Here is a 12872-nt window from a genome sequence, read left to right on the forward strand (position 1 = left end):
TTACCATTTCTAGTTGAAAGGCACCTTCCTCAATTGAATCAAAATAATGTTTGCTTCAGAAGGGCAAGGTCCATTGGCAGAGACAACAAATGGATCACAATGGAAAAAAAAAAAAAAGCAAATCCTTTTGAATGTTAAAATTCTCAAATCACATTTTAAAATTTTCAGTCATATTGTTTAGGAATTCTTGCATTGTTTTCATCAACGTTTCATCTGTAGCAACAACGGACCCTCTTTCGTTACAAATTAAGCACTGCCAGTTACGAAGGAAGTCATAGGCAAATGATAGGCAGCGAATCGCGGTTTGTGAATTTAATTATAAACATTTTTAAGGTGAGCTGGCAGGTCACACAGGATGCCTTCATGGGCCACATTTGGCCCGCGGGCCACCTATTGAGTATGTCTACTCTAGTCCTTAGGTTCTGTATGCCCAGCTAATCCTGCAAGATGCTGAACAGCCTCAGACTTGATGTCTTGCAGGAGCATGCAATACGTTGCAGGAATGGACCCCAGAAGTGGGGATGTATATTCTGCATGGAGAAACACTTCTCAGTAACTGGAGTTCTTAAAAAGATTGCCCCCACAGATCCACATTCTGCATCCCTGCTTGATTTTGGAGTAGCTGCTCTAGTCAGGAACCAAAGAAGCTGGAGCAATGTACCTCTCTTCATCAACAGAGGCATGATGCCTTAAGGTGCATGTATCAAATGCACATGGTCCTACCTTTGGCCTGCTGTCTAAAGGGCTTCAGGTCCACATTGCTTGGAATCCAAAAAGTGGAGACCTTTGGAAACTCCAGTTAGTGGTAAACACTGCAAGCTAATATTTAATATTTCTTAAAATCTAAATTAGTTTAATCACCTTTCAAGAAAAAGTGAAAGTGTTTTTATTTAAAAAAAAATCTGAAAACAATAAGATGGTTAACGGCAGATAGAGAACTATTCCTATGTACATGTACTTTTCACAGCTCTGCCAGCCCTGTTTGATGCTAGCCTGCACTTATCAAAAACTAACCTTTATTACAAAAATGAAGGTTAAATAAACAAACTGGTCCCTGAATTAATTAATCAAAACATGTGACTTGTGCAGACTGTCTCGAGTACCAAAATAGAAGTCAGGGCTCAGCATGTGACTACTCACTTTACCTTCCCAAAGACATTTCACTGAGTACCAGACAGCAGCTGCAGCTAAAAATAAAGAATGATAAGCAACCAGAACCTTAGTTAAACACAGAAGCCACCCTCAATGCCGGAAAGAAATCAAAGGCAACAATGAAGTCGCTGCGGTTCATTAGTGCTGAGGCTTTGGTATCGAATGCGCAGCTTGCCAGGAAAAGTCTCAGCAGTGTTGCACATAACCTTTTTCCTCTTCTTTTTAAAGCCAGTTATTTACTGGAGCAGGGGGAAGTGATTCATGACCTGGTGGAAAACTGGCCCCTGGCAGACTTTAATTTAGGAAAACTGTTAGGGACAACAGTGGATTACCAGGAAGACATCAGCAGCAGAGCATGCTGTGTTTGTTTGGAAAGTTGTCTAGTTGGGCTGAGAGATTACGTGTTGAATTGCTCTTCTCCATACTCAAAGAGACTGAAAGTGGTGGACCTGACAGGCATAAAAGATGTTGAAGTTCAGGTCTGCAAGTGTAAGAAGACTCTGGGAAGGTGGGCCAGGACAGAGCTACTATCAAAGCTCTCTTTTGAGCTGCTTGTTGAAATGCAAAGGCTGCACTTCAATCCATGTATCTTTGATATCGCTATTGACGTTCTCATTGACCTGTTTGTTACAGAGCGGAACTATGAACTTGTGGTCCAAGCCTTACTGATGAGATGCCACTGTCCACTAAAGATTCGTTGTGTGGCATTCAGAGCTGACAGTCTCACTTTACGAAAGCTTTTCTACATTATAAAGCTCACAGATCCCTCTTCACTGCGCAAACTTGAAGTGGTTCACAATATTCGTTTGGAAATGGAGCACTTGGAAGTGATGTTTAATAACATCCACTTTCCTCTACTGACATCGCTTACCCTGCCGGCCAGAGCATTCAATGTGCAGCGGTTTACAGCCGAGGATGAACCAATCTTTATGACTATTGGAGAAAAGATGAGCCAAATGACGCAGCTGACTGAGCTGAGCCTGGCATTTTCTATCCTCACAGGAAAAATACGGAAACTGCTCAGGTAAGTTGTTCCCAACAGTGTGACTGAAAGTGTGATGAGCCACTCGTCAGTGCAGTGGCACTGAATTAAAGGCTGCCAAGGCTAACAAAAAGGGGCGGGGTGAATAATGGAAATATTTTCATTGGGAAGTCCATGGAGATGTTTGCAGCACGCCATCAGGAATACTGATTAGACAATAAGCTAATGATGACTAACTCACCTGCAGAAACCAGACTGTAAATTTCCTACAATCCCATGTCTATGGTGCTTTTATGTGGCGAGAGGGATACTAAGGGCAGCTCTACACTATGGGGTTAAGTTGATCTAAGTTACGCAACTCCAGCTATGTGAATAACGTAGCTGGAGTCGACATACTTTAGTCGACTTATTGCCATGTCTACACTGCGCTGGGTCGACAGGAGAAACTCTCCCATCAACTTACCTTATGCTTCTTGTTCTGGTGGAGTACCAGAGTCGACGGGAGAGCCATCGGCGGTTGATTTAGTGGGTCTTCACTAGACCCGTTAAATTGACCCCCCGGTGGATCGATCGCCGCAGCGTTGATCCACCGGTAAGTGGAGACAAGCCCTACGATGTAGTCTGATACCATCTAATGCTTCTCAATGGGTCTGTGTATCTTAAGGCCAGGGAGATCCAATGCTATATCTAAACTGGAATTTGGGTTAACACAACTAGCCACACTGAATACACAGAAAAATCCAGTAATTCTCAATGTCAGGGGAAAAAGGTGTCAATAAAGAGCACTGTTATTTTTGAATGACCTGAAACAACAGTTTATTGTGTTCTCTTTAAAGAGCTAATTTTACAGTGGAGCAAATAACTTAGTGACATGCTGAACTATTCTAATGTCAGTGAGATAATGTGTGGCCCACAGCCCAGCTGTGACCGCTAGGCCAGACCATCTACGCTCCAGTCCCTTGTGCCATGTAGACATTCCAACTCAGGCTGGAGCTCAGTCTCTGAAACACAGCAAGGAGAGTGAGTCTCAGAGCGCAGGCTCCAGCCTAAGCGAGAACATCTGCGCTATGTTTAGCCCTTTAGCGTGAGCCCTGCAAACCTGAGTCAGTTAACATGGGCTCTGAGACTTGTTGCCGTGGGTTTCATAGATTCATAGATATTTAGGTCAGAAGGGACCATTATGATCATCTAGTCTGACCTCCTGCACAACGCAGGCCACAGAATTTCACCCATCACTCCTGCAAAAAACCTCACTCCTATATCTGTGCTATTGAAGTCCTCAAATCGTAGTTTAAAGACTTCAAGGAGCAGAGAATCCTCCAGCAAGTGAACCGTGCCCCATGCTACGGAGGAAGGCGAAAAACCTCCAGGGCCTCTTCCAATCTGCCCTGGAGGAAAATTCCTTCCCGACCCCAAATTTTTTGTTGTTGCAGTGTTTGCATACCCTAAGGCACTTCTGAAAAACCCCACCCTTAGGCATCTAAATAGGGACTTAGGAGCCTAACTTTAAGCTCCTAGTTTTGAAAATATGGGCCACTATCTTTTTTTTTAATTGAAAATTGAGAAAATCTGCACCACTTTGTAGTCCTCATTCATTAACATTTTTGTTTCACTGTGGCCTTTATGCTGCCAAAAAAGCAGTGAAGCAGCATAACACTGAGGGATCATATCAGAGGGAAATTCCATCCCATATAGGTAAGATGTGTTTCATATACATACTATAGACTTTTTGGGCTTTGACGGTACTGTCAGGCCCCATGGGTTTTGAACCCTGGAACCACAGATGTGCTGCAAGTCATCACACCCCAGACCATCATGCAGCCGTTCACAGCAGCTGGGACCAGCATTCATGAAGCCCAACTGGGGCATAAACCCTGCCCCTCTACTCTTGATTGGGAGAGGTCCAAGGCTCCTCACTGGGCCACAGCCCTTATTTAAGCCAGAGAAGGAAACAGGGAGTCGTTCATACAACTGGGCTCCACCCTGTCACAGACCACTGTGCCTATTGTCTGGTTCTGACCTTTCTCTGCCGCAGAAATTCTGCCTGACAAACCAGCTGCCATCGACAGGGAACCACACGATATCCGGTATGGGATCATGTTTGTGCATAACTGCATTTACATTCCCCCGGCTCAGGCAAGAGTGTCAGCCTTAAAGCTATATCACAAGTCCCCCACCCCAATGGAAGAACACTTGACTTACTTTAAAGCTCAGCGAATGCACACCATAAAACAGTCCTTCATCATGTCCTGCAATATGTGTTCTAGAGCCAGAACACCACATCACATGCTCTGCAGTCTACTTCAACCTCTAGACACCCTGTCCTGACACTAGGCTGCTATTGCATTGGATTTTCTTGTGGAGCTCCCAGAGTCTTAACAGGTTTACAATAATCTTGATGGTGGCAGACCACCAAAATGGCCCACTTCATGTCCTGTACTGGTCGACCCCCTGCTGAAGGGACAGCCCAGCTATGGACTAGCCATGTGGTCCATCTCCATGGCCTACTGAATCAAGTCACTTCCAATAAAGGGTCACAATTTACAGCCTGATTCTGGCACAAGGCCTTGCGTCTCCTGCGGGTCCAGCTGCGCTTCTACCTACCAGCCTCAGTCCAGTGGACAGACAGAAAGGGTCAGTCAGAGTTTAGATTGCTACATTAATCACCACCAAGATGATTGGTCCTTGCTATTACCCTACATAGAGACATAGAGTTTGCATACAATAACACAGATCGCGCCTCCATAGGTAAAAGCCCCTTTCTTTACCAGCTATGGGAACCACAGCTACCTATGCGCCTCTTCTAACCCACCCACCTTGGACTTAGTGCAGAGAATTCATCAAATCCAGAAAGAAATAAGGGGAAACCTGGAAAAAGTGAAAGCCAACTACAAGCAACATGCAAACCAATATTGGCAACTAGGAACCCATGTTCAGTGGGACAAAAAGTGTGGCCCTTGACAGAGCACCTCAGCATGAACAGATCCATGTGTAAGTTCCTTGCTGTTATCGAATCTGTTGCCAAGTTAACCTGGTCACTGTTGAACTACACTTACCCCAATCTCTCAAAATCCACGCAGAATTCCATATATCGATCCTAAACCCATATACCAAAAATTCAGCTCCCCACAGGACCCAACCGCTTCATGCACAAGGCCTTGAGGAATATGTCACATATGAGATCGTGGATTCCGAATGCCAGTGGGGTAAACTTTTACACCTGATTAACTGGGAAGGCTATGGCCCTGAGGAGTGTATGTGGGAACTAGCAGAAAACTTTCATGCTCCTGCCCAAATACAAGCCTTCTAAGAAAATCAATCCTAGAATCCTGGACCCATAGCACCAGAGAACACCCCTGGGGTTCATTAGGGTTCTAGGGGTCACCACACTCATAGGTGCCGACTCCATGAGTGCTCCAGGGCTGCCGGTGGGTGCTAAGCACCCACCGGCAGCCAAGCTCCTTCCCTCCTCCCCACTCCTGCCTACCTGGGGCCCCCACTGATCAACTCCTCCCTCTCCCTCCCAGCACCTCCTGCACACTGCATAAGAGCTGTTCAGTGGCATGCAGGAGGTGTTGGAAGGGAGGGGGAGGAGCGGGGATGGGGCGCGCTCCGGGGAGGCAGCAGGAAGAGGCGGGGCAGGGTGGGGTGGGGCCTTGGGGGAAGGGGTGGAGTGGGGGTGGGGCTGGGGTGAAGCATGGGTGGGAAGAGACAGGGCAGGGGTGGGAGCTTGGGGGAAGGGGGCATGTGGGGGCAGGGCCTGAGGCGGAGCAGGAGTTGAGCAACTCTGGGGAAAATCAGAAGCCAGCGCCTATGATCACACTCAAATCTTCCACCTGGCAGCTCACAGACAGCAGCACAAGCACCACCCCTCCACTCTGATTGGGGGAGCTTTAAATCTCCTCAAGCCCCTATTTAGGCCAGAAGAGCAAACAGGAAGTTGTCTGTACAACTGAGCTCCACCCTGCCACAGACAGCTTGCTTGGTGTTTACCTTTTTGTCTTCTGCTCCCGACCTCCTGGTATCCTGACTCGGCCTGACTCTTGGTAAATGCCTTCTGGTTCCTGCCTTTTGATTCTGTCACCCGATCCAGACCTTCTGGCATCCTGACTTGGCCTGATTCCTGGTGACTGATTCTTCATCCCTGCCCTACAGTTTCCTTCGATTCTGATCTCCTGGCATTCCAACCTGACCTGAGTCCTAGTAATTGGCTCCTGGCTGCTCAGCCCGTGCTTGATGCTCACTCCTGTAAGCCAGACCACTCATGCCCTGGCCCTGACACAATTCAGTCCTGAATGAAATGTTCACTCAGTGGAGAAAGCCATCCTGGGAGCTGTTTGCCTCCCAGACAAACAAGAAGTTCCATCTGTACTGCTCCAGAACAGCAATAAGTTGGGACTCCAAAGCTGATGCCCTTCTGCAATCCTGGACAGGCCACCTGAGGTATGGCCGGTCCTCCAATCCACTGTAAAAGATTCATCCCAACAAAGCTCAAATCAGTCTCATTGCACCCAATTGGCCCAGATAGTTCAGGTTTCTGGACCTCTTATGAATATCAGCCCATCCTCCCATCAGTATCTGAATCTTCCCAGATCAGACATCCCAACTCAGACTCTGCGCCTCATGGCCTGGTATTTGGATGGGTGTCAGGTCAGCTCTAGAGCATTCACATTCAGAGACTGTTTGAACTAACCTTAATCATAGCAGAAAAGTCTCCACCAGCAAATGCTATCTAGCTAATGGGAGTATTTCTCTACCTGGGTGCAACAGAGTCAGTTATCCCCCAAATCAGCAGGTATTCCTGCTATTTTAGACTTCTGTACCTCCCCACCCTCAAGACATTGAGACTTTTCATTAGCTCGCTATGGGTCCACCTAGCAGCAATCAGTGCCTTCCATTCTCTGGTACAGGGCTAGCCAATTTTTACTCACCCGATAACAAACAGCTTCCTGAAGGGTCTCAATAGGACCTTCCCGTCAGTAATGAAACCAACACTGCAATGGGACCTCAATCCCATACATGCAATACTTACCAGGCCACCCTTTGAACTGCTGGCCACTTGCTCGATGTGATTGCCTCTGCACGAAGGGCGCCTTCCTCATCACCATTATATTAGCCAGGAGGGTGAGTGAGCTGAGAGCACTCCTGGCCAATTCACTGTATATCACATTTCACCTTCAACCAAAATTCATCCCTAAGGTAATTTCCGAGTGTCACATAAATCAATCTATTCACTTACCAGTATTCTTCCCAAAACCTCTCTCTCCTCATTGGAAGCATGAGAAGACTTCATTCCCTCGACATCTGATGGGCTCTAGAATAAAACCAATTAAGAAAAGGCCTAAACTATTTGTCTCTACAGCAGTGTTCATGGGGACTAGTGTTGTCTGCTCAGAGACTCTTCAAGTGGATCTCTGGGTGTATCACTCTTCATCAGTTGGCATGTTTTCCTCCCCCATGACAGGTTGAGGGCTCACTCCACTAGAGCACAGGCAACTTCAATAGCATCTCTTCAGGAAGTACCTATACTGGACATTTGTAAGGCAACAACCTGCAGTTCCAGCCATACTTTCATGAAGCATTAGTCCAGACCTCTTCTGCAGATGCAACAGTTGGGACAGCAGTATTACAGACTGCATCCTCATACCCAACATACCAACTGCATCTTCATGCCTGCTCCAATTTGACTACTGCTTACCAGTCACCCACATGTGGAATACACCACAGGGACCAGCACTTGAAGGAGGAGAGGGTATCTACCCATAACTGGGGGTTCTTCAAGATGTGTTCCCTATCTGTATTCCCCTACCTGGGGGATGTAGTCACATACAGGGGGATGGCAAAATCAGCAAGAGGTCATCCTGCCTCTTGAAACAAGGTCATTGAGCTTTGGAAGACAGAAGCCATCTTTGCCATCCATCATTAGACAGATACAAGGGAACAGAGCTCTTGCAAACTGAGACAGATGGGTCCTTCAACCACGGTGAGGTTGAAGTCTCTGGAATATAGGTGAGAAATTATCTTGAACAAAGCCTGTGCCTTGCTAGATTAAGTTTTAGACTTTTAGATGTGTGTTTTCACTTGTATTTGCTTGTAACCCGTTCTAACTTTATTCATTTTACTTGGCATCATTTAATCTATGTCCTATTGTTAATACATTTGTTTTATTTTTACTATAAACCAACTCAGTGCTGTGTTTAACGGGAAGGGTGTATTTACTGCAGTTAAGTTAATAAGCAGTGATGTGCTTTTGTGTCTTTAGAAGAACAAACGAAACTTATTATTTCTCTGAACTGTCCAGGAGAGGACTGGACATTGCAAAGCGCACAGTTTGGGGAAAATTTGGGACTGGGAGTGTGTTGAGCACAGGCACTGGCTTCTATTTTCCCCGGGGTTGCTCAACCCCCACTCAGCCCCAGACCCTGTCCCCACTCCACGCTTCCCCCAAGGCCCAACCCTGCCTATTCCTGTCCCCGCTCCTGCCCCACCCCATTCTGCCCCTTCCTCTGAGCGCATCCTGTCCCCACTCCTCCCGCTCCCTCCCAGCGCCTTCTGTACGCTGCTGAACAGCTGTTCCACAGCACATAGGAGGCGCCGGGAGGGATGGGGAAGGGTTGATCAGCAGGGGCTGCAGGCAGGCGGAAGTCAGGGAGGAGGGAGGAGAGCTTGTCTGCCAGTGCGTGCTAAGCACCCGCTAATTTTTTTCCATGGGTGCTCCAGCCCATGGAGTCACCACCTATGGTGTTGGGGTTACCCTGCAAACAGTAACCAAGGCTGGTGGAAGTTAGAGTGGGGCTGTGGGGCTATAGACAGGCTGCTGGGGTCAGAGTTTCTGAACTAGGGCTGTCTAGCACGGACACTGAGGGTATGACCTGCAGGCTTGTAAACTGGTTGTGAGTGTCCCAGGTTTGGAGCTACAATAGCAAAGCACTGTAAGGCACCCAGGATTGTAGGGCAATTGGTGATACAACCCCTCACTGCTCTGGATTGCACCCCAAACTCTGTGACAGGTGACTCCACAAGACCTTTCAGCAGTGACCACTTTGGAAGTAGGTGTTGGTAATGCACAGTCCTCAGTGGGTACAGAGCTCCAGTAATCCCATTGTCATTTGTTTTTCCCACTCCGCTGTGACCAATGCATAGCAGTCACATCTCGTGATCCAGGGCAGCTGTTATACTGAAGTCTTCCAGCAAATAGTTGCTCACCTGATGGTAGCTTACTGATGCTCCTGCTGAGTTACTGATAGAATAGGTCCTTCTCTTCAGAGGTGGAGGAAAGTGTTGGGGGATATGTACTGATGATGCCGGAAAAGCCACCTGTGGTAGAGAGCCTTGGTGATAGGAAAGGTTCTGATGTTTCAACAGGACATTCAGCTCTGGGCGTTAATGAGTTTTTGACTGCAAACCCCACCCTGCGTTCAAATTCTTCATTGATGTCAAGCATGTCCAGCTCTCTGTCAATGATGGTGGTCTTTCTAAGTCATTGACCTCCTCTAGTTCACTTAACATACCAGTACACATTATCCTCAAATTCCAACAAGCAAGTTTGAAGAGGGCGACCACCATACTCGAACCTTCAGTGCATATACGTTGGCAGAAAAAAAATATGGGGGCAGAAGCTTGCCTTAAGACCAAAGCCCCTCTCTCTGTGGTACTGACTGGGACCAAAGGCTTGGAGACCAAGATGTTTGGAAGTGAGCACAGCTGCAGGAGATGTCAGAGGGCAAAGCTGAGTTGCAGTGCCAACTGCTTGACATTTTTTACACAGCAGATTAGATTCTGGGTTTTCTCCTCTAGCCTTTGTTCAACCAAGAACTAGCCGCAAGGTAGCAGTGCCAGATGTAGTTATTCCTTTGTGCACATTGTTTTTCATTCCAGTGGGTGCTAGGCACACCCCCCATCACTCAGAGAGTGGCAGCATTCCCAATTTAGTCAGAGAGCTGCTGACCCATATCAGGTTGTTCTAGGTTATGTGGTATTAGCAGCAAGCCTTGCATACCTGACCTGACAAATGCTAGCAGTAGGTGCACACACAGACATTTATACAAAAGAAGAACCAAATACTTCCAAGCTGTCTCTTCACAGTGACAGGCACATTATTAGAAGTCCCATAGCCAGAGCTGGTTACTGTTCAACATGCAATGTGGCCTCTCCTAGAAGCTTCATTGTGCTAGGTGCTATACAGACCCACAGAAAAGGACAATCCTCACAGTACCCAGGTCAGTGCTTTCGGGTGGAGTTTGTTGCCCACTTCAACTCTGGGCTCAGATTCAAGTGGTATCCTTTCCCCAAAGGCTGGTAACCCCTTTGAAGGCTCTTACATTGGACTTACCTCTTGAGAACACCCACCATGTCCTCAGGTCTCATTACAGCCACCTCTTTGGTGTTACTGAGGTACCTGAGATGTATTTTGATGAACCCAGAGCATGGCTCGCTCTCCTCCCTGATGTGGGTCACTTGCAGAGTTCCTGGGCTCTCTTGATCCAGAAGCTCTTGGGTGCTGAACAACATCCTTTTGGGCAAGCTTGTATGTTCAGCAGACAATCAAGGCTGGAGTCAGAAGCACTGCCACTGCGTTCCTGTTCAATTGCAGGGCCCAAGTCAGATGCAGCATCCCCTTCCTTTTCTGCATTTCCATCTGCACTGTCAGTGGCCCAAATTATTAGCTATTACTGTGACAAAGTATTAGAAATGTAAGACCAACATATAGTGGAATATGAAATGTACATGTAGCATAAATGCAATGGATCAGATTTATCCCTGGTGTAAACCAAAGAAACCATTAATATAATCAGTTTAGTGCATCCATTTAAAACATTATTTTTGATGTATGTTATATACCTTTCAGTTAATCGAACTAGATTACAAAATTATTAAAGATTAGAGCAGACAGGCTACATTAATGATGAACAGCTATTTCAATGTTCACACAGTTTTTTAAAAAAATCTTATAATTTTCTAGTACCACTTTGTGCTGTAAATATTTTTCCTTTTATTTAAATCTGCAGCCCACTGAAAACCCCTCTGAAGCTACTGGATGTTTCTAACTGCGCCTTGAACCATGCTGACATGGCCTATTTAGCCAATAGCCTCCATTCTAACCACCTGGAAGTACTGGACCTCAGTGGGCACAATGTGACTGACCTTTACCCATCAACCTTCTTTAAACTTCTCAGCCACTGCTCTTATACTCTGAAGATGCTCATCCTTGAGGAATGTAACATTCAAGACATTCATGTAAATATGTTGATTTTGGGTTTGATCCCCTGCCGGAAGCTACAAGAATTCAAGTTCCTTGGAAATCCCCTGTCATCCCGAGCACTTAAATGCCTCTTTAATGTTTTTAGTGACTTGCCGATGCTGAAATACATTGAGTTCCCAGTTCCTAGGGACTGCTATCCTAACAATGTCACCTACCCAATTGATGATGCTAATCTTTCAAAATTTGATCACCAAAAATATGAGAGTGTATCAGAGGAACTTAATAATATTTTACTTCATGCAAACCGGGAGGACATCAAGGCTTCAACACCACTCTTCGGAGGCTATGACGCAGCCATTCAAGAGACTGGCAATGAACTGGGATCTTACTTACTGAAATCTTTCAAAGATACTTTAGAAAACTTTAACAAAGCTCTTCAAGAAATGAATTAAAATGTAGTGGTGATGACTGCTCTGCCTAACAGAGAGTAAATTCAATATACACTAGGAACTTCAAAACACTGCACATCCATTTCTGCTTTCGCTGATTTCTGGACTGTATTTGGTTTTATTTCTGGAGCTACAGTATAGCATATGCATTTTTAATCGCGCTATGAATTGCAAGTATTAATGTAAAGGCCACTTTCTGAGAACTCCTTTAATCACTGCATACTCTGCACAAAAGCACAGCTTTGGTTCCAGTTACTGCAGTAAAACAAGGTATGATTGTATTTCACCTGCAGTATGACCTAGCCATATTTTTTAATTTACCTAATAACGATGGGCTAATTTGTGCCCTCCTGCAAATAAACACACTGAGAGGGACCTTAGGAGGAACTAAACTCCACTAATTTCCTCTGACGAAGTTTTATCTAAATTTGACTGTGGATTTGCCCCCCATGGCAGAGGTAGGGATTCCAATCCCCAAATCCTGCACACCCCCCAAGAATCGTGTGCTGGAGGCACAGGGCCATCCCTGCACAGGTCCTTCTCTGCATTAGCTATCTCCATTGTAGCCACACTGCCCTGTCCCCTCAAGATCCGGGGTAGTGCAACTGCAATAGAGATGAGCAGCCTAACTGGTAGCCGCCCCTGGAGCCCACCTTTAAGGAGGAGTTCCATAGTGCAGAGTTGACTCCAATCAAAAGATAATACAACTCCTACCCATATTAACTCCTGAGTGTATGTTCCAGTGGGCTTGAGGGGATGGGGGTGGAGATGATGTGCACCCTGTAGTCCTTTTTCTTTCTATGTATGGACCCCAGAACCCATAGGTAGGTCTCCTTGAGGTTTGGAGGAAGGGGAGGCAGGGTGCTACTCAGACAGCTGACCCTTCTTTCATATGTGGATGCAAGAAATTCACACAGAGCCCCTCCATGCCTGGATCCTAGAGGATTAAAAGGCCCTAAATACAGTAACTGTATGATTGCATTCTTCATACGAGCAATGCTGAGGTCTGCAGAAAAGGACTTAGGGTTACAGTGGACGAGAAGCTGGATATGAGTCAACAGTGTGCCCTTGTTGCCAAGAAGGCCAA

At 46.3% G+C, this 12872-nt stretch overlaps 1 protein-coding gene across 1 annotated transcript; it reads left to right on the forward strand.

The window, feature by feature from the left end:
* Nucleotides 1–1271: 1271 nt before the first annotated feature.
* LRRC14B (leucine rich repeat containing 14B) lies at nucleotides 1272–11916 on the forward strand. Its single transcript, XM_073332612.2, has 2 exons — nucleotides 1272–2176; nucleotides 11143–11916. Exons 1-2 carry the CDS (start codon nucleotides 1272–1274, stop codon nucleotides 11786–11788), a joined length of 1551 nt encoding a protein of 516 aa, XP_073188713.1. The 3' UTR covers nucleotides 11789–11916.
* The last annotated feature ends 956 nt before the right edge of the window (nucleotides 11917–12872 follow it).

Source organism: Lepidochelys kempii, chromosome 2, assembly GCF_965140285.1.
Source record: "Lepidochelys kempii isolate rLepKem1 chromosome 2, rLepKem1.hap1, whole genome shotgun sequence".
NCBI classification, from domain to species: Eukaryota; Metazoa; Chordata; order Testudines; family Cheloniidae; genus Lepidochelys; species Lepidochelys kempii.

Coding starts and splice junctions, on each gene's coding strand:
- LRRC14B (XM_073332612.2), top strand. CDS start 1,272: ATGAAGTCGCTGCGGTTCATTAGTGCTGAGGCTTTGGTATCGAATGCG. Junction 2,177..11,142: donor AAAATACGGAAACTGCTCAG/GTAAGTTGTTCC, acceptor TTAAATCTGCAG/CCCACTGAAAACCCCTCTGA.